This window comes from Neomonachus schauinslandi, chromosome 9 (assembly GCF_002201575.2).
Source record: "Neomonachus schauinslandi chromosome 9, ASM220157v2, whole genome shotgun sequence".
In the NCBI taxonomy this organism is placed as follows: Eukaryota; Metazoa; Chordata; class Mammalia; order Carnivora; family Phocidae; genus Neomonachus; species Neomonachus schauinslandi.
In genome coordinates, this window is record NC_058411.1 from 90,518,637 (window position 1) to 90,540,659 (window position 22,023).

General features: G+C 38.7%; 1 protein-coding gene across 1 annotated transcript in view; it reads right to left on the reverse strand.

Annotated features, from left to right (window-relative positions):
* The window catches only part of TRPM7 (transient receptor potential cation channel subfamily M member 7), a 119,011-nt gene that overhangs the window by 91,875 nt on the left and 5,113 nt on the right, over positions 1 to 22,023 (reverse strand). Inside the window, exon 2 of the mRNA XM_044918200.1 lies at positions 3,550 to 3,629. Within this exon, the coding sequence (XP_044774135.1) occupies positions 3,550 to 3,629 (80 nt within the window). The remainder of the gene's footprint in view (positions 1 to 3,549; positions 3,630 to 22,023) is intronic.

Here is a 22,023-nt window from a genome sequence, read left to right on the forward strand (position 1 = left end):
CAGGTGGTGAGATCGAATCCCAGGGCTCCATGCTCAGCACAGAGTCTGCCTGAGACTCTCTCCCCCTCCCTTTGCCCCTCCCCCTGCTCTGTCTCAAATAAATAAATCTTTTAAAAAACAAAAACAAAGGAGTGCATATATCTTTTCCAATTAGTGTTTTTGTGTTCTTTGGGTAGATACTCAATATTGAATTCCTGGATCATATGGTATTTCTATTTTTAATTTTTTGAGGAAACACCATACTGTTTTCCACGGTCACTGCACCAATTTATATTCCCAATAGTGCAAGAGGGTTCCCTTTTCTCCACATCCTTGCCACCACTTGTTATTTCTTGTCTTTTTGATGCTAGCCATTCTGACTGGTATGAAATTATGATACCTCACTGAAGTTTTGCTTTGCATTTTCCGGATGATTAGTGAGGTTGAGCATCTTTACCTATATCTGTTGGCCATCTGTAGGTCTTCTCTGGAAAAAAGCCTATTTGGGTCTCCTGCCCACTTTTCCTGGGTGTTGAGCTGTGTAAGTCCTTTGTACATTTTGGATATTAACCTCTTACCAGATATATCATTTGCAAATATCTTCCCCCACTCAGTAGGTTGCCTTTTTGTTTTATTAATAGTTTCCCTTGTTGGGGCACCTGGGTGGCTCAGTCTTTAGGCGTCTGCCTTTGGCTCGGGTCATGATCCCAGGGTCCTGGGATTGAGCCCTACATCGGGCTCCCTGCTCGGTGGGAGGCCGGTTTCTCCCTCTCCCACTCCCCCTGCTTGTGTTGCCTCGCTCGCTAGGTCTCTCTCTGTCAAATAAATAAATAAAATCTTTAAAAAAAAAAATAGTTTCCCTTGTTGTGGAAAAGCTTTTTATTTTGGTGTAATCCTAATAGTTTATTTTTGCTTTGGTCTCCCCTGCCTGAGGAGGCATATCCACAAAAATGTTTCTAAGGCCAATGTCCAAGAGATTACTGCCTGTTTTTTTCTAGGAGTTTAATGATTTCAGGTCTCACACTTAGGTCTTTAATCCATTTTGAGGGTTTTTTTTAGTTTATTTTTGCATATGGTGTAAGAAAGCAGTCCAATTTCATTCTTTTGCTTGTAGCTTTCCATTTTTCCCAACACCAGTCTTTTTCCCCACTGAATATTCTTGCTCTGTCACATATTAATTGACCATATAAGTATGGGTTTATTTCTGAGCTTTCTATACCATTCTATTAACCTATGTGTCTATTTTTGTGCCAGTACCACACTATTTTGATTACTACAGCTTCGCAGTATATCTTGGAATCTGGGATTGTTAAGAAATGGGCAGAAGACATGAACAGACTTTTCTCCAAAGAAGACATACAAATGGCCAACAGACACATGAAAAAATGCTCAACATCACTCGGCATCAGGGAAATACAAATCAAAACCACAATGAGATACCACCTCACACCAGTCAGAATGGCTAAAATTAACAAATCAGGAAACAACAGATGTTGGCGAGGATGCGGAGAAGGGGAACCCTCTTACACTGTTGGTCAGAATGCAAGCTGGTGCAGCCACTCTGGAGAACATTTCTTGTCTTTTTTTTTCCTTTTTCTTGTCAAAAAGTTGAAAATAGAGCTACCCTACAACCCAGCAATTGCACTACTAGGGATTTACCCCAAAGATACAAATATAGTGACCCAAAGGAGCACCTGTACCCCAATATTTATAGCAGCAATGTCCACAACAGCCAAACTACGGAAAGAGCCCTGATGTCCATCAACAGATGAATGGATAAAGATGTGGTATATATATACACAATGGAATACTACTCAGCCAACAAAAAACTGAAATCTTGCCATTTGCAACAACGTGGATGGAACTAGAGGGTATTCTGCTAAGCGAAATTAGTCAATCAGAGAAAGACAATCATATGATCTCACTCATATGTGAAATTTAAGAAACAAAACAGGATCATAGGGGAAGAGAGGAAAAACTAAAACAAGACAAAATCAGAGAGGGAGACAAACCATAAGAGACTTTTAATCATAGGAAACAAACTGAGGGTTGCTGGAGGGGAGTGGGACAGGGGGATGGGGTAACTGGGTGATGGCCATTAAGGAGGGCATGTGATGCCATGGATATTATATCAGACTGATGAATCACTGACCTCTACTTTTGAAACCAATAATACATTATATGTTAATTAACTGAATTTAAATTTTAAAAAAAGAACTAAAAGAAAAAAAAATACAGGATTGGGATAACCTCCAGCTTTATTCCTCTTTCTCAAGACTGCTTTGGCTATACAGGGTCTTTTGTGGTTTCATCCAAATTTTAGGATTATTTGTTCTAGTTCTGAATTTGGCTATGTTTTTATAAGAGTCATATATCAAATGGAAATAAAAGTTGCAGAGAAGTTAACCGGATAGAGAACAAGGTTTGATAGGAAATGACAAAGGTAAGAAGATTCAAAAAACTTGTAAATGCATTTCTCAACTAATTTTTCCTAAGTGCCTATGAAGAGAGCTTTTCTGTATTCTAGGAAATAACTCTTTCTTTGATTTGTCCTTTTAAGCTTTTATCTATTTTTAGGCCACAAGAAAAAAATTATGGAAAATGTTACTTCAATAAATACCTCAAGAGGTTAACTTTTTCTTGAATTTTAACTAGTGCCTTTTAAATTTTTCTATTATCAAAGCCACGTGAAAGATCAAAAAGTCAATTAGAGATGTCTATAATCTCTGATGATAGGTTTTCTAGCAGATGCTGAGCTATATCTACATTTTGACAAACAAATATAGGAACTATTAGGTTTGTATTGATTTCTTTAGCATGAACCATAGTGTTGGGTACTCAGTAGATGTTCAATAAATTCACATTTTTAAGTTCTCATTATCAGTGAATCAGTTAAGAGTCTTAACTGCCTTATCTTTGTAATATACTAGTATGATCTGGGGGAGTTTAGGGATGGGGGAACACTCTGAAGAAGAGGTTTTTTTTTTTTAAAGATTTTATTTATTTATTTGAGAGAGAGAGAATGAGAGAGAGCACATGAGAGGGGGTAGGGTCAGAGGGAGAAGCAGACTCTCTACCGAGCAGGGAGCCCGATGCGGGACTCGATCCAGGGACTCCAGGATCATGACCTGAGCCGAAGGCAGTCGCTTAACCAACTGAGCCACCCAGGCGCCCTGAAGAAGAGGTTTTATGCTGTAAACGTCATTAAGAACTCCAGAATGCTGATACTGTGCTAGTATCTCCTCTCAATTTTTTTTTAAGATTTTACTTTTTTTATTTGAGAGAGAGCACACGCGCGCACGAGTAAAAAGCAGGCTTCCCACTGAACAGGGAGCCCGACACAGGTCTCAATCCCAGACCCTGGGATCATGAACTGAGCTGAAGGCAGACGCTAACCAACTGAGCCACGCAGGTGCCCTCTCCTCTCAATCTTAAATGAATAATTAACAGTCAGCACAGAAGTTAACAGTAACTATAAATACTTTAATAATTTTGGTTTTTAATAAGCAAACAGCAATATAATTTACATCTAAATTTCTAGAGGAACCCAAAAAACAAAGGTATGCTTACCTGTGAGGGTCTTTGGAACTTGGTATAATATATACACATTCCCTCTTGGTCAAAGTGCTTTCTATCCAGGATTTCTGGGACTGAAACAAAAAGTTTTAAAAGACAGTTTATAAATTAACTCACTGATAGTACAATGAAGTAATTTAATGATAAGTACATAAAAAGAAATAGTTCTATACTATTTAACTTTTTTCCAATTCACTATTTACCAAGAGTATAAAGACTTACTGAAGAAAACACACCTAAAATATAATAATCATTCAAGTCCACTGTGATTTAGATTACTAAATCAATATGCTGTGAAAATATTGTTGTTTCACATAATGAGAGGAGGAAAATCAAGTCTGAGATTCCCAATATGGGCCAAATACCTCGAGAGGGACTGGTATGATCCTGGGAAGTGGATCATTTAAAAACCAATTAAAAGTGATTGTCAGGGGGCGCCTGGGTGGCTCAGTCGTTAAGCGTCTGCCTTCGGCTCAGGTCATGATCCCAGGGTCCTGGGATCGAGCCCTGCATCAGGCTCCCTGCTCTGCGGGAAGCCTGCTTCTCCCTCTCCCACTCTCCCTGCTTGTGTTCCCTCTCTCGCTGTGTCTCTCTCTGTCAAATAAATAAATAAAATCTTTAAAAAAAAAAAAAAAAGTGATTGTCAGATTTAACTAGCAAAATAAAACCTAGCTATATTTTATTTCTAAGTTAAATACATAAAACATAAGGGCATGGATGGTTAATGGTATACAGACGAAAAAGATACTAAGCAAATGCGGGGCGCCTGGGTGGCTCAGTTGGTTAAGCAACTGCTTCGGCTCAGGTCATGATCCTGGAGTCCCAGGATCGAGTCCCGCATCGGGCTCCCTGCTCGGCAGGGAGCCTGCTTCTGCCTCTGACCCTCCCCCTTCTCATGTGCTCTCTCTCTCTCTCTCTCTCGTTCTCTGTCTCAAATAAAAAAATAAAAAAATAAAATCTTTAAAAAAAAAAAAGATACTAAGCAAATCCTAATCAAAAGAAAACTAGTATCAGGAAAAATAAACACTAAACATCAATAGGGATACGGTAGGTTATTACATGATTACAAATGTTTAATTCACAAGATTGCGATAACAACCTTAAATATGTATAACCAAAGAGTCTCAAAATACATAACACAAGAAATTAATAGAATAAGACAAATCTAGGATCACAGTGGAAGATTAACACATTTCCCTCAATTACAGTAAATCTGAAATAATTTTTAAAATTGAAAAGTTGTTTTTAAATTAATTTTTTATACCACTATTTAAGTTTCTGCCTAGGTTCTTAGACTCTTAGACTCTGTATCCTCATCCTGCTACTGGTGACTGATTAAAAAGGAAGAGGCATTATGTACTGGGACAGATGAAACTCTTACAACAGAGTAGATTAAAAACTGTGGAATCCATCCTCTATATAATTTAGCAACATAATCAGGACAGTCCAAAAAGGAAGAGCCTATGTTCTAAAAGGAAACCTCTGAGAGAAGAGACATTCTAGACAATATTATGATGGGTGAAGTTTTGCAGGTTCCTCTCAAATCCTTCAGGTACCCTAATAATAAACCTTAGTCTATTCCCTCAGTGCTAATTCTGGTAAATTCTGCCAAAATTCTCTCTCCATTTCAAAATGTCCATTTCCTTAAATGCTGAGCAAGGAGCCTGATGCGGGGCTCGATCCCAGAACCCTAGGATCATGACCTGAGCCGAAGGCAGCCGCTTAACTGACTGAGCCACTCTGCCCCTAAATAGTTCTTTAAATAGACTCACTTAGGTGGGAACAAATTACATCATGATCCCCTAGTTATAAAAATCACAGGATGACCTCTAGAACATAGCACCCTGAATCAGCAAAATATCCTACATTCTAAAGCTCACTTAGCATAATCCCTCCACCACCTTCTTATTCTAACTAAAATCCGGTATTCCTTAGAAAAATCTGCTTCCCCTACATGGGGGGGTGGGGGGTAGGGGCAGGAATCTCTCTAGTTTAACTACACCAGAAATTCATCTTTGCTTCTATAATACATCTGGCAAACCCAACCCTGATTCAACTTAATTGCCCAACTACTCCATAACTGCTTACTTAGTGTTAATGTAACTAGACAAAACAGAACAATGCTCCCTAGTTTCACTTTAAAACCCTGACCACAAACCTCAAATGCTCCTTAATGATGCCCAACAATTACACTATATATCCCTAGTCCCTTTTCTCATTCTCCTATATGATTTCACACTACTTCCTTCTCTCCTCAAACCTCCAAACCTTCTTCCCCATTCTCACTCTCCACAGATGACCTCACTTCCCATTTAACTGAGCAAATTTAAGCAACAAGAACTTGTACAAGCTTCTATCATATATATCCACCAGTAAGTACCTGGACCCACATATTCTGCCTTCCTTCCTACGACTATATGTACTTCTATTTTAAGTCCAACCATTCCTCTTGTGCCCTAAATCCCATACACCTCACTAAAGGACACTGACCACCAATTCCTTCTTAATTTTTTTTTGTTCTTTATTAACTCATTCCCATCAGCATGCAACATGTCATTATTGTCCTCATTTTAAAAAACAAAACAAACCTTTGCTTGACTCCACCTTCCCCTCAAGCTAACACTCCATGTTTCTGCCTCCATCTACAATACAGATCACTGGTAAAAGTTTTTCCCTTTTCTTTTCCTGCCATGCTTTCTAAAACTCACTCCAGTCAGGCTTTCAAGCCAACCACCCTCTTGAAATAAGTTTAAGTTTCAACAAGGGACACCTGGGTGGCTCAGTCGGTTAAACATCTGTCTTCGGCTCAGATCATGATCCCAGGGGGCTGGGACTGAATCCCACATAGGGCTCCCTGCTCAGTGGAGAGCCTGCTTCTCCGTCTCCCTCTGCTGCTCCCTCTGCTTGTGTGCATGCTCTCTATCTCTCTCAAACAAATAAAATCTTTAGGGGCGCTTGGGTGGCTCAGTCATTGTGTTCTGCCTTCAGCTCAGTCATGGTCCCAGGGTCCTGGGATCAAGCCCCACATCGGAGTCCCTGCTCCGTGGGAAGGCTGCTTCTCCCTCTCCCACTCCCCCTGCTTGTGTTCCCTCTCTTGCTGTGTCTCTCTCTGTCAAATAAATAAATAAAAATAAAATATTTAAAAAAAGAAATAAATAAGTTTCAACAAGATCACTAATGACTTTCTCTAAATCCAAAGGTCAATTTTCAGGACTCATCTTCATTGAGTCCTTCATTCTAGCAGCATTTAACAAAGTTGTCATTCTCACCCTCTTTAAACATCTTCATCAGTTAGTTTGGCCTTTTCACCGGTCACTCCTTTTATCTCCCTTGCTAATTCCTCCCCTCTTCTCCCCAATCTTTTTTGTTTTGTTTTAAGATTTTTATTTATTTATTTGAGACAGAGAGCACGCGCGCACAAGCAGGGGGAGCTGAAGAAGGGTGCCCAATGCAGGGCTCAATCCCAGAACCCCGAGATCATGATCTGAGCCGAAGGCAGATGCTTAACCAACTGAGCCACCCAGACACCCCTCTTTCTCCCCAATCTTTGGACTTCTTTTTTCCAATTATATTCATTCAGACTTTGGACTTTTTTTTTCCAATTATATTCGCTCTTTCAGTGCTCGCACCCAGTTTATCACAATATACTGGATGACTCCCAAATTTATATTTCCACACTAGAACCCTCCCTAAACTCCATGCTCATATATCCAACTGCCAACTCAACAGGTTGATTTTGATGTCCAAAAGGCATCTTAAATTTAAGATGGCCTGAACCAAACTCACCTTTCATCCACTCATTTCTTATACAGTCTTCCCCATCTCAGTAAATGCCAACTCTATTCTTCCAGTTCTATTTTTTTTAAGGCAAAAATCTTCATCACCTCTTGCCTGGCTTATCAGAATCCACTCATGTTACCCTTGCCACCTTACAGTCTCTATTCATCAAAAGAGATAAAGTAGTATTCTTTCTTTGAATGAATATAAAGAGTTTATTCGGTGCATATTTGGGTATACAACAATTTGGAACACAGATTTTAACAATAATTATTAACGCACAAAATCTTACATGTCATGCAACTCTTTGCCAAGATTCCAACTTTCTTCCATGCAACAGATATGAAGACCTAATGGAAACCTAGCTAAGTCTTAAACATAAAGTAATATTTTAAAAATATATCAGGGGTGCCTGGGTGGTGCAGTTGGTTGTGTCCAACTCTTGGTTTTAGCTCAGGTCCTGATCTCAGGGTTGTAAGATGGAGCCCCGCGTCGGGCTCTGCGCTTGGCGCAGTCTGCTTAGAACACTCTCCCTCTTCCTCTCCCCTCCCCCCACTCTCTCTCTAAAATAAGTAAAACCTTTAAAAATATGTCATTATGTCACTTCTCTACTCAAGACTCTCCAATGCCTTCACATTTTACTCAAGAGTTTTTATAAAAGCCAGTCCTTACAATAACCTTTAAGGTCCTAGTGCTCTGCGTCTCTGCATCCTGCCTTGTTACTTCGATTGAATCACCTCCTTCAAGTCCTTGAGTAAACGTCACCTTCCTAATGAAGCTTACACTATTTAAAAATGCAATTTCCACCATGACCCCTCACTCCCTTATGGAACTACAGAGTAATAGAACCATATCCCCAGGATCACAAGAGCACTGTCCTGAGAACCAAAAGATCTGGCCATACCAGTTAAACTGCTAGTATATATACTATTCCTATCCTAGACCCTTATCCCACTCCACAACCATACACTGATGTTAAGGCAGAGCAGCTGTAACTGAAAAGACAAGACATTTCATATGACTTCTGCTTATAACTTGAAAAAAAATATCATTTGGTAGTGCTGCTCTGACATGTGACGATATGAGGCTGAACTTCTACCAAGACCAACTTAACCTACTGCTTGAAACTCATGAAATTTTCATTATGCTATTATTAAAAAAAAACAGGATTCAGGAGTAGTACTGAAATTATACTGTGCTTTGTTATTTAAAGGTTGCATGTCTTAGACAAATTGGAAATGGTTTGTAAAAACAAGGCAGGTTAGTGATTGTACTTATGCTATATGCTTACTGCTTTTTCATTTATTAATTTAATTCAGATATAGACAATATAGGAAAAGTTTCATCATTTATTAAAAAGTTAAACATAAACTTATGTATCACCCAGCAATTCTACTCTAAAGTATCTTCCCAAGAAAAATGAAAACATGTCCACACAAAGACGTGTATTTGAACGTCCATAGAAGAAATATTCGTAACAGCCAACAAAATCAAATAGCCACATAATAGTATACTACTTATAACAATAAGGGGGACAAGCTAAGGATAACATGCAACATTGCTACACCTCAAAAACATTAAGTAAAAAAAGTAAGGCAATAAGATTACATAATTGCATTTACATGAAACTTCTAGAAAAGACAAAACCATAGAAACAATAAATTTAGTAAATGCCTGGGGCTGAAAGTAAGAATAGTGATAAACCGCAAACAAATACAAGAGAACTTTGTGAAAGGACAGTAGTGTTCTAAAACTATATTGTGGTGGTTATAACTAAATAAATGTATTAAAAACCATCAAGGGACACCTGGGTGGCTCAGTCGGTTTAAGTGTCTACTGTGAGCTCAGGTCATAATCCCAGGGTCCTTGGATACAGCCCCTCCTCCCCCTCCCCCTCAGCAGGGAGTCTGCTTCTCCCTCTCCCTCTGCTGCTCTCCCCCGCCTCCCCGGCGCCCTGCTCATGCTCTCTCAAATAAATAAAATCTTTAAAAAAAAACAAAAACAAAAAAACATCAAACTTGTATACTTACCAAGGGCAAATTTTAGAATATGTGCATTATACCACAATAAAGCTGTTTAAAAGGCAGGGGAGGGTTGTTAAGAAACATGTAAAACAGAAGAGGTCAAATGTATGTTTAATCAGAGTTCCAGAAGGAGAAAAGGGAAAGAATGGGCAAAGGCAATGTTTAAAGAGATGATAAGAATTTCCCAGATCAACGAAAAACACCTATTTGCAGATTCTGAGAACCCAACATGACGATAAAGAAAAAAACCTTAAAATACAGTTAATTTAGAATAAGTCAGAGGTAGAATATTCCAGAAGTGATCTTCTATTACAGTTACAAGTTCATAAAACGCCTTGAGGCATATGTTTTCAAATGCAAACTCCCTGAAGATAGTGGTTGTTTTATTGTGTTTGGGTACTCTCTACACCCAACATGGGGATCCAACCCCAAGATCAAGAGTCATGTGCTTTTCCGGCTGAGCCAAGCCAGGCACCCCAGATAGTGGTTGTTTATAATCTGCTTTGTATAACAAATGAAGGTCAAAGGAGGACAAATGCGGGGGGGGGTCTTCCTAGGCTCAAATAGAGATAAAGACTCCCCCCCCACCCCAAAGAAGACTCCCATGATACCACAGGCTACACTTGGCATGGTCTCTTAGAAAAACAGATTAGGATCACAAATTGCCAACAAGGCAGCATCAACTATTCCACTTTGGTGGGAGTCCCTAGATAAACCATGCAGCAGACAGCTTAAGTGCAAGATGATAAGATACACAATGAGTAGGTACAGGATCTGCCCTTGTCTCATAAACCTCAAAAGCCAGTTATCTCTTGTAACAACCTCATAGATTCCAAGGTCCCCCACAAGGGAAATGCCCAGTTTCAGGAGTCACTGCACAAAGGAAAACCCAAAGCTATGACTCCTCTATTACTAGATATAGTTTCCCAATCCTAATTTACCCATATGTCACATAAAAGATGCTGCCTAAAAACACAGTTGACATTGCATCTTTGTAAACCCTTTGCCCAAAGTACAAATAACAAGAGATAACTTTAAGTGGTAGATACAGTGTGTTTGTCAGGCACTGTTCTAAATGTTTTATATGCATTAAGTCATCTTATGCTCACAGTAATCCTATGAACCGGGTACTATTAGTATCCCCACATTATAGAGGCAGAGACTAGTTAGACATAGAAGTTAGGGAATTGTCCAAAGTCACATAGCTAACAGTTTGCCCTGACTCCAAAGCCTCTACAGTCTTTTTTTTTTAATTTTATTTTATTATGTTATGTTAATCATCATACATTACATCATTAGTTTTTGATGTAGTGTTCCATGACTGACTTTTTAAGAGAAATTTAAGGTATTTCAAGACCACTTGATGATATGCTTTAAATAAGCCATTGAGTAGAAATACATTAATAACTTTAAAAGGGGAATTCCTATGTGATTGTTCTGTATATAATTTTCTGAACATGGAAAAAAAAAAACAGAAGCGCTAACATACTTCTAAAAGGTATTGTTTTTTAGTTTTTGTTTTTCAAAGTCCCAACATGAGCGTTCTTCCTCACTTCTGTGCAGCCATGTAGTTATGGGTTGAGGCTTTTGAGTCAGGGTGTCAGGTTCAAATCTCTGCTCTGCTGCTTACGTTCTTTGTGACCCCAGGCAAGTTCCAAAATTCTCTGATCTTCAGATTCCTTATCTGTTCTTCCTTTCTTTACCTCTTCTGCTGGGCTGGCAGTCAGCTGCAGAGCCAAGCTCCACTTTCAGCTTCAGGTCTAGCTGGCTTAAGGGAGCTCCAAGTATGTCTCATTTTCTTTCTGGGACCAATGGCTATTGAAAGCATGTCCTTCTCATGGTGTCTTTCAGTTCTGTCTCTCCCTAAAAGGTATTGTTAATTACTAACTACTGCTAACTAGTATTAGCTTTCCCCCTATTCTGCTCCTTAGCTGCAGCCTGCCTGAAGCAACTCTAGCTACAGTTGTTCAAACAGGGTTGGGGTAGGGATGGAGGAATTAGTTCAACAGATTTCAAAATGACTGCTCTACAGCAATGAACTAGTGGCCCAGTTAAGTCTAAAGTTTGCAAAACTTTGGATATGTATTCATTGAAATACTCCTAAAAATGAATCACAGGTATATATGCCTTTCATACCTTATGTCTTTCTACTAAATGTAAATAAAAATATTTTCACAGACATTTAATTTAGGAGTTAGTTATATATGGAAAAAAATGAATCCCAAGTAGCATCTAACATAAAAATAATCAGAGCTCTTGTTAGGAAGATTAGTGTGGAAGAGAGACAAGTAAAAGTAAACCAGAGCCACCAGTATTTGGGGGAGGGGCAATGGGCTCCTGGACTAGTAAAGGAATGGATACAAGAGATAATTTCCAAATCCTTTAGTTTAGCATGAGGTCTTTAAAAAAAAAAAAAAAAAAAGGAAGAACAAAAAAACTACAGAATGTATTAATACAGTCCTGGTTTCTAATTCTTTCTTCAAATTTACCTCTATCATTATTTTTCAACAACATGCACAATTTACCTGGTCCCAAATGAACACCTCTCCCATTAAACTGATGCTTCCTTCAATGTCCTACTAGAGAGGTATGGCTATACTCTAAATGGGGGATCAACAAAGAGTGTTGGTAAATGTTTTAAGGCTTTTTGGACCACATACCCTCTCTGTCACATATTCTTTATTTTGTTTTTTAACCCTTAAAAAAATGTAAGAATGATTCTTAACTCAAAGTCATAAAAAACAGGCCTTGGCCAGATTTGGTCCACATGACATGGTATATCAACCCATGCTCTGAATCCCATAAAACCATGGATCTTTCATGTCCCTACTGAGTCAATTCAATCCAACAAGCATGTGCCAAGCTCTTCAGATTCTTCTACATGGTTTCTTCAACACTTAATATACCTCTATACACTTCTACCATCCCAGCAGATCCTTGTATTAAGATTTGCTTTTCAATGATGGGGAAAAAAAGGGTAGGGCTAAAGAACTTTAGATGTTCACTAACAGTTATTTTTCCTGCAGGAATTTCAACAGAAAAAGCATTTAAGGGGCGCCTGGGTGGCTCAGTCACTTAAGCGTTCGACTCTTGATTCTAGCTCAGGTCTGATCTCAGGGTCATGAGATTGAGCCCCTCATCAGGCTCTGCGCTGCCCCTCCCCCCCAGCCAAAAGCATTTAAATAAATTATATATATAACCATAAAACCTAAATACCAGTGAACAAAAAAATCTAGTACTTTGAGTACACATACCTAGCTTTTTTCCAGAAACAATGGTCTTTTCCAATCACCATCAACCTAAGACACTTTAGTCACTTTAGGTATTCATTTTTTGAGTATTTTGATAAAATATATAACTACTAAAAACAGGAATGCTGTTGGGATTTCAGGACCTAGTACAAATCTTGCTCACAAATTAGTTTCATTCTACCATTCTTGTTCTAAACAGCCAGTACTATCCCTTCACAACCTCAACTCTTCCATAGTAGTTTCTAACTGGCAAATCCATCCAAACTTTAGTAAAACGCCTCGCTAAGTCACTTAAATTGTATCACTCTTAATGCTCACAAATTTTCACCAAATTTTGTGCCTGCATCAGCATGTTTCAAGACTATCTCTTACAGCTTCCTCTACCTTAAATATTCACCAATTTTGTTTATTTCAAGGGCTAACTGCCTTTCACTTTGTGTAGCTGTCAAATGTAAATATATTCTCCCCACACAACAGCATTCTTGTTGTTCATGGCCCTCATTTATTACATTAGGGATCAGCTTCACACACCTGAGAGTCACATACCCCAGGTGACGGTTATAAATCCTTTCCAATGAGAGGTTTCTGCATTTTTTGAAATTCTGAGTTTCTGCTCTGCCATCAGATACCCAATAAAATGTGCCTTGGATTCTAAACACATATATAAATTCCTAATTTTATACTTCTCTTCTTTTTTTGCTCGGCTGCATTACTGAGTTTTACCAAGAGGTGGCACACTATAAACACAAACCTGAAAATTCCTAAACTTAAATGTTTTAGGTAAAGTAAAAACTAACTACAAACAGAATGTTAGCACTAGAAAGAAATCTTTTTTTAAAGATTTTATTTAGGGGCGACTGGGTGGCTCAGTCGTTAAGCGTCTGCCTTCAGCTCAGGTCACGGTCCCAGGGTCCTGGGATCAAGCCCCGCACTGGGCTCCCTGCTCCCTGGGAAGCCTGCCTCTCCCTCTCCCACTCCCCCTGCTTGTGTTCCTGCTCTTGCTATCTCTCTGTCAAACAGATAAATTTAAAAAATCTTAAAAAAAAAATAAAAATAAAGATTTTATTTATTTAGAGAGAGGGAGGGAGAGAGAGAACAAACAGGTGGGAGGGGGAGAGGGAAAGGGAGAGAGAGAATTTTTTTTTTTTTTAAAGATTTTATTTATTTATTTGAGAGAGAGACACAGCGAGAGAGGGAACACAAGCAGGGGGAGTGGGAGAGGGAGAAGCAGGCTTCCCACCAATCAGGGAGCCCGATGCGGGGCTCGATCCCAGGCCCCTGGGATCATGACCTGAGCCGAAGGCAGACGCTTAACGGCTGAGCCACTCAGGTGCCCCTGGAGAGAGAGAATCTTAAGCAGGCTCCACACCCAGCACAGAGCCCAACAAGGGGCCAATCTCAAGACCCTGAAATCATGACCTGAACCAAAATCAAGAGTCCGATGCTAACGGAGTGAGCCACCCAGGCGCCCCAGCCCTAGAAAGAAACTTAAAGATTAATTCTGTGATCTCCAGTGGTTAAAGAACAGAAATTCTGGAGTCAGAGTAACCAGAGTTAGAACTCTAGCTTGGTTGTTTACTATCCATGCAACCTTAAGCAAGTTTCTGACCTTCTGACCTAATAACAATACCTACCTTATAATGCTGCTCTAAAGATAAAATGATCCATGCAAGGTGTTTCAGCACAATGCATGACACGCTGTCAAATCTCAACAATTTTTTTAATGCTTCAAAATTCCGTAAGTTATAAATTCTTTGTCTTTCAGCAATAAGGGGCACATATATTATCAATAAACCTTCTAACATTTTACTCTCTCCATAAGTTAGTACCAGCATATCCTTCCTGCCTAGATGCTAATGGCAAAATTTCGGGGAAAAAATTAAAGATTGCTTTAAAAATTCTACTTCAAGATAAGTGGAAATCAGTCTACTTTTACAACTAAAGACTCTATGATTCTACATATTAATATTAGAAAGGAGCTGCCAGCTATGTTAGTTCTAGTAGACTAACCCTCTTACAAATAACAACCATGTATCTGGACAAAATAAAAACAAAAAACAACTAACGGGCTGAAACTGACTGGAGTCTACACTTAAAATTAAGTAATAGCACTGAATGAGTTTCCCATTTTTTAAGGCTTTTTGCCTGATAACAAGCCCTGCTGCTCCACACTACTGAACAGCTAAAATTCCCAACAGAAATCCCAGTCTTACTGGCTTAAAAAAACACAATACCAAGTCCCAAAGTGACAACAGCAGCAAGAAAGAGATGGGAAAAGGCCTTCAAAGGAGAAAGTCACATAAAGCCTATCCTAAATACTGTATATTAACTATGCTCAAATCTCTAGCAGACCTATAACGTATGTGCATATGCAGCAGACTCCAAGCAGCCCAGTTAAGAATAAAATAACTGAACAGACACTTTTGCTACCCTCAAGGAGATAGAGTATGGAATTTGAGTACAGTCAAGTAAATCAACTCTTAGTCTGCTCGGAACCGCCATAACAAATACCATAAGCTAGGTGGCTTAAACAACCAAAATTCATTTTTTCACAGTTAAAGAAACTGTAATCCAAGATCAATGTGTCAACAGGGTCAGTGTCTGGGTAAAAGCTCTCTCCTTGGGTTGCAGATAGCGGTCTTCTCACTGTGTCTTCACATGGTGGAGAGAGCAAGCTCTCTGGTGGTTCTTATAAGGGCCCTAACTTGGGTGCCTGGATGGCTCAGTTGTTAAGCGTCTGCCTTCGGCTCAGGTCATGGTCCCAGGGTCCTGGGATCGAGCCCCACATCGGGCTCCCTGCTCTGCGGGGAGCCTGCTTCTCCCTCTCCCACACCCCCTGCTTGTGTTCCTGCTCTCGCTGTGTCTCTCTCTAATAAATAAATAAAATCTTTAAAAAAAAAAAAGGGCCCTACCCCCATGACCCCATCTAACCCTAATTATTCCCAAAGACCCCATCTCCAAGTACCATTACATTGGGGGTTAGGGTTTCAACAAAGAATTCAGGGGAACATAAACACTGAGTTCCTAACAACTACCTTAAGAAGAATCAAGAACACTATAACAGAACCCAGAGTCTATAAGGTAACATTCACAGTGTCTATGATACAATTCAAATTTACTAGACTTAAGAAGACAGGAAAGGGGCACCTGGGTGGCTCAGTCGGTTAAGCATCTGCCTTCGGCTCAGGTCATGATCCCAGAGTCCTGGGATCGAGCCCCGCATTGGGCTCCCTCCTCAGCAGAGGGCCTGCTTCTCCCTCTGCCCCTCACCCTGCTCGTGCTCTCTCTCTCAAATCAATAAATAAAATCTTAAAAAAAGAAAGAAAGAAAAGAAAAAGGAAAATGTGACCCATACTCAAAAGGGAAAAAAAAATCAAAAAGGAGTTTGCATATTAATAAAATGCATATACTTAAAAAATTAAATGACAAGCGCTGTGAATTGTGCAAGACTGTTGAATCTCAGATCTGTATCTCTGAAACAAATAATGCAATATATGTTAAGGAAAAAAAAAAAAAGAAGAAGATAGCAGGAGGGGAAGGATGAAGGGGGGGAAATCGGAGGGGGAGACGAACCATGAGAGACGATGGACTCTGAAAAACAAACTGAGAGTTCTAGAGGGGAGGGGGGCAGGAGGATGGGTCAGCCTGGTGATGGGTATTAAAGAGGGCACCTTCTGCATGGAGCACTGGGTGTTATGCGCAAACAGTGAATCATGGAACACTCCACCAAAAACTAATGATGTAATGTATGGTGATTAACATAACAATAAAAAATTTTTTTAAAAAAATTAAATGACAGGGGCGCCTGGGTGGTGCAGTCGGTTAAGTGTCTAACTCTTGGTTTCAGCTCAGGTTGTGTCTCAGGGTTGTAAAGAGACTGAGCCCCACGTCGGGCTCCATGCTCAGTGTGGAGTCTGCTTGAGACCCTTGCTCCCTCTCCCTCTGCCCCCTGCAAATAAATAAAATTTTTTTAAAAATTAAATGACACGGGCGCGTGGGTGGCTCAGTCGTTAAGTGTCTGCCTTCAGCTCAGGTCATGATCCCAGGGTCCTAGGATCGAGTCCCACATCGGGCTCCCTGCTCCGCGGGGAGCCTGCTTCTCCCTCTCCCACTCCCCCTGCTTGTGTTCCTACTCTCGCTATGTCTCTCTCTGTCAAATAAATAAATAAAAAATCTTTAAAAAAAAAAAATTAAATGACACTACAGACCTAGAAATTTCAAGTTATGTGAAAAATTTGTACAAAGATCAATATGCCTGCCAACAATGGCACAGGCAGTGACATAGAAAAATTAAGGCTAGCCCAAAGCAAAATGTTGAACTAGGCTGGCACTCTGACTTCCTCTACCAGAGCCCAACTCATTTGACCTTCTGGCACTCTTATAGGTCCTTCAGAGTTTTGTTCTTTCTCTTAATTGATTGCCAACTACTTAACTAATAATTGGGAATTGTTGATAATTAGTGAACCCTCTAAGAGGGTCTTAAAGACACTACTGAATAGCCTCAGTGGAAATAACAAATAGTTGGTCAAATTTTATATATTAAAAAATTAAACTGAATCAAATTCATACCATAACTATGTCTGTAAAGAGAGTCCTACTACATCCAACCTTATTTTCTGTTTTGCTTTCCTGGCAACCTCATGGAGATTGCTACCCCTGTTGTTTAACGGCCCAATACTGCTCTAGATTTGTGGGATAGAAAATGTTTGATAAAGAAAAGTATGAGCAGTTGCCATCATGCCATACCTTGGAGTCTAAGATATTAAATAACTGAAGTCGACAAACAGAACAATGGCATAAATCGCTTTGAAATGGAAACTTACCTTTAAGGAAACTTGGCATATGATGGAGAGCGATACAAATCAGGAGAAAATATGAACTATTACTCTGTGGTATATGAACTACCACACTAAATCCAAAAATGAATACTAGATGGATTAGAGTCAAATGTGTAAAGCAAAACTTTAAAAATTCTACAAAAAATGGGATGGCTCAGTCGGTTAAGCATGTGCCATGATCCCAGGGTCCTGCGATAGAGCCCCACATCAGGCTCCCTGCTCAGTGGGAAGTCTGCTTCTCCCTCTCCCTCTGCCCCTCCCTCCTGCTTGTGCTCTCTCTCGATCTCTCTCTCAAAAAAATAAATAAAATCTTTAAAAAAATAAAATATAAAATAAAATTTCTACAAAAAAAAATAGAATAACTTTATGACCCCAGGAAAAGAAAAGGCATATGCTATAAAGAAAACAGTGATGGGACGCCTGCTGGCTCAGTTGGGGTTGTGAGTTCAAGCTCCACATTGGGTGTGGAAATTACCAAAATAAAACTTAAAAAAACAAGAAAATACTGATAAATTATTACACTAAATTAAAAACCAATTACATCAACAATCTAAAAATAAGTAAATAGCCTAACATTAACCAAGTGAAAAATAAAAAGCTACAGGCTGGAGAAGATATTTGTAGCTCATAAACCGCCCCCCCCCTCCAAAAATATTCAGGATACCTAAAGAATTTCTACAAGTAAATAAATAAGAAAAAGATACTAATAGAAAACCAAGCAAAGATTATAAATAGGCAATTCACGAGAGGAGGGAACCACTGCCAGAACCCCATAACCTGAAATACTCAATGGTCAGTGGCATGCAAATTAAAACAATGAGGAATTGGGGCGCCTGGGTGGCTCAGTTGGTTAAGCGACTGCCTTCGGCTCAGGTCATGATCCTGGAGTCCCAGGATCAAGTCCCGCATCGGGCTCCCTGCTCGGCAGGGAGTCTGCTTCTCCCTCTGACCCTCCTCCCTCTCATGCTCTCTCTCATTCTCTCTCTCTCAAATAAATAAATAAAAAATCTTTAAAAAAAAAAAAAAAAACAATGAGGAACTATTTCATATTCATGAGTCTGGCAAAATAAAAGAACCCAATCAATGAGTGTGGCAAAGATATTGAAAGAACTGAGAACTCACATATACTTTATAGGGAATATAAACCACACTACTTCAGTCAACACTGGCAATATCTATAAAATTAAAGATGCATCTATCCTATGATTTACAATTCAACTTCTGGATATATGCATCCCAGAAAAATTCTCACACTTGTACATAAGATGATACATAATACTGCATCATTGTATGTAAAAAACTGGAAATAAACTGCCCAATAACCGTAAAATGGATAACAGTATATTCATATAATGGAATAATATACAGCAGTTAGAAGAAGCGAACTAAAAAGCTGCTATGAGCATGCATGGCAAGGCTGTCTTGCAGAGAAGCAGAATGTTAACTTTGAATGGAAATAAAGACAAAGAAAAATAAAAATAAAAGGGGTAAACTAGACCTTACATGTATTATTAAGATGAATAAATCTCCAAAACCTAATGTTGATTTAAAAAAACAACAAAGTCCACTAAAAGTCCATATATATAAAACTTAAAAATATCAAAAACTTACAAAAACTAAATATGTTATATATTCTCTCTATATAGACATAGATATGTGTGTATATATATGTGTGTGTGTGTATATATATATATGTATTTGTGACAATACTACAAAAGCATGCAAAGGAACAACAGGATGACAGTTATGTCTGCAGAAATGGAAAGTAGAATGAGATTTTGATGGAGTACATGGAAGGTTTCAATTTTATCTGTAATATTTTATTTCTCATGCTGTGTGGTAGGAACATGGATGCCTATTATATTACAATCACTCTCATCTATCTGAATTCCAAAACAAAATACAATTACTAAAGAATTCAAATTATATACATTTATCTTAAAATTAGTTATATACCTGCAGTCAAATAGTACAATTTAAATTCTTCACTTTTATTCCTGGCTCCCTGTAAACCTAAAAAAATATTTTTCCCAAAGCAACAGAATCTGTTGAATTAAATGGATCCATCACATTAATCTAATTCAGTGATGACCGATATGTTTTCAGATGATGCCACAAAAGCTAATCTGAAAAAGAGAAATCTAAAGAAAATATTAGGACATTCTCTATTACAAAACTGCAGCCTTCATATTGTGAGTAAACTATATCAAGCTATTCTCTATCCCTGAGTAGTATGATACTCTGTTGATAACATTTGTTATTAGATTTTTAGAGTTTTTATTCAAGAGTTCTACCCATCATAGAAATCTGTTTAGTTTAATTAATAACTTTTCCAACTACTAGTGATCCCCTCTGACTAGTAAGTCTCTGTACTCTGTCAAAATACAACATACATAACTGAAATGTGAATAATCTATCCAAAAGTTATTACAAAGCAATTTGGCAAAAAAGGAAATTCTAAGTTTTATAGCATTTGAAGAAAAAAATCTGGTAAAATAATTTTTTTTAAGGTAACACATTTAAATGACCTTAACTTTTTACTTAACATAACACCGGCCATCTTAGATTTCACAAATATACATGCCTCTGAGTATTAAGGTCCTTCTTCAAGTGCCTAATTTAATGAGTCAATATCTACTCCACCACTTATTGGCCTTACGACCTTTGGTGAGCGATTCTGCCTCTCTGTTCCTTACATAAATAATGGAAGGAAAAAAGAGTGCCTACTTCATAGAATTTTGAGCATAATAATATACAATGATATATGTAAAGCATTTAGAACAATGACTACAACTAAATGCTAATACATGTTAGCTGATATTGTGAAAATCTGTCTAAAGCCTATTACACACTTTTCTTAATCAAGAGTACCTTCTGGGTATTAGGTATTGTATATTATACCCTTGAAGACAAGGAAGACTAATGGTTCACATACTAAAGGGTGATATACAGCCCTATCTTTCCAGTCTAGTTAGTGTTTCCTCAGTCTTATAGTAACAGTCTGCTTCTCAGATAACTTTTCTTCTATTCATTCCCAACATACTACCAAATTGTCAGAGGAAAATGGGTAACTAAACTTACTAAATTTCACTTTGTACATTATTTTTCAAACAGTGAACTCTGGGCTCAAGGTTGCTATATTCCCAAAATGGCATGACTCAAAAGTTTTTTTCTTTCCATGAGGAGCTGGGTTTCCACAAGTTGTGGTTTCCAGCAGTCTGGTAGCTAAATAGTTGAGGTGTTAAGTTATTAACATGTTTTCATGATGCAAGGAGGGACAAATAGTGTTTCACAAACTTCAATACTAGTATTGTTCCTGAGATCAAACAGAAGAAAGATTATCATCTGCTTTTTACAGAGAGGATAACAGTAGTGCTCATAAAAGAGTGTGATTTGGGGGCACCTGGGTGGGTCAGTCCATGATCCCAGGGTCCTGGAATTGAGTCCTGCATCAGGCTCCCTGCTCAGCAGGGAGTCTGCTTCTCCCTCTGCCCCTCCGCTCTGCATGTGTGCCCTCTCTCTCTCTCTCTCAAAATAAGTAAATAAAATCTTAAAAAAAAAAAAAAGGTGTGATTTGGCAAAGATGCTTATGTGAAGAGCCAGGTCTACCAACTTCAAAAAAATTGCTTACCTCCATGCACTGGAATTTCAACAAGGTTCTAAAATCTTTAAATGGTCAAGAAACTAAACACACATTCCCCCAAAAGATCCAGAGTAATTTTCCAAATCTAAGATGAACTGAACCAAAGGATCAACAAAATGACTGAAAGTACTAGCTTAACTCAAATTTGAACCAATCATTTTTTATAAAGATAAACCAGAAGAGGTCCAATTTTCCAAGTCAAAATTTCATTCATATTCAAACTAATCTAATAATTGCAAAACTCCTTCTAAAAGTGACATATATCTAAGTTATTTTATATCAACTCACGTAAGTAACTCAGTTCAAATCCCCACAGATAGCCAAATAATACTCACTCTAAACTAATCTCAACTATTCTGAATTTGGGTACCTCTAGGTACCAAGCTTAAAACAGGCACTTAATGGCCTGGATGGCTCAGTCATTTAAGCGTGTGACTCTTGATTTCGGCTCAGGTCATGATCTCATAGTTGTGGGATCCAGCCCCATGCAGGCCTCCGCACTCAGCAGGGAGTCTGCTTGAGATTCTCTCCCTTTCCCTCTGCTTCTGCCCCCAACTCACGCACTCGTGCTCTTGCTCTCTCTCTCAAAAATAAATCTTTAAAACAAAACAAAACAAAATAGGCACTTAAGGAGCAGTCACTTAAAAAAAAAAAAAAGACTAAAATTTAATCATATACTGAAAGGTTCCTCCAAAAAATAAGGGGAGGGGCACCTGGGTGGCTCAGTCAGTTAAACATCTGACTCCTGACTTCTGCTCAGGTCATGATCTCAGGGTCATGAGGTCAAGCGCCAGGTGGGCTCCACACAGGCTGTGCAGCCTGCTTGAGATTCTCTCTCCCTCTCACCCTGCCCCTCCCCTACTCTCTCTAAATAAAATAAAATAAAATAAAAATAAGGGGAAAGAAAAACCTAGAATGAAATAACAGATCAATAG